General features: G+C 67.1%; 1 protein-coding gene across 1 annotated transcript in view; it reads right to left on the reverse strand.

The window, feature by feature from the left end:
• MMP28 (matrix metallopeptidase 28) overlaps positions 1–584 on the reverse strand; it is a 19,752-nt gene extending 19,168 nt beyond the window's left edge. Inside the window, exon 1 of the mRNA XM_026063627.1 lies at positions 432–584. Coding sequence (XP_025919412.1) covers positions 432–584 — 153 coding nt within the window. The remainder of the gene's footprint in view (positions 1–431) is intronic.

Below are 584 nucleotides of genomic sequence, written 5' to 3' on the forward strand. Positions count from 1 at the left end.
ACACGAACACACCCGTGCACGCGAACACACACGCACACACGCACACGCACACGCACCCTGCTCACATTGCACTTACGCTCCCACTGCTCACCCGCCGCCCACCCTGCTCCCGTTGCACTCGCACACGCTGCTCGCCCAGTGCGCGCACACGCTGCTCACACACACGGGCGCTGCCGCTCTGCTGTGCCGGGAAGTCATGCACTCCGCATCCCCCTTCCCTTCACATCCCCGGGCCTGGCTCGCTCTCTCCACACACACACACGCACGCACACACATTAGGGGAAGGAGCGTGGACCTCACAGCAGTGGGGCAGCTGGGACAAATTCCCCTTGGGCTCTTAGGGCCGCAGCAGCCCCATCTCCACCCCGCACCTCGGGGAAGGCCGGAGAGCTGCCCCGCGGCGCTGCCCCGTGACCCCAGGCACAACTCACCCCGCACCCGGCTCTCTCCACCACCACCGAGGACAGATCCTTCTCCGCGGAGTCTTCCCTGTGCAGCATCTCCTTTGCTCCCAGGGCATCGCCAGCCGGCCCTGTCCTTCCTGTCCTTCGCGGAGTGTGCCGGGCAGCAGCGCTCGGGGCCAT

This window comes from Apteryx rowi, unplaced genomic scaffold (genome assembly GCF_003343035.1).
Source record: "Apteryx rowi isolate R43461 unplaced genomic scaffold, aptRow1 scaffold_20, whole genome shotgun sequence".
Lineage (NCBI taxonomy): Eukaryota > Metazoa > Chordata > Aves > Apterygiformes > Apterygidae > Apteryx > Apteryx rowi.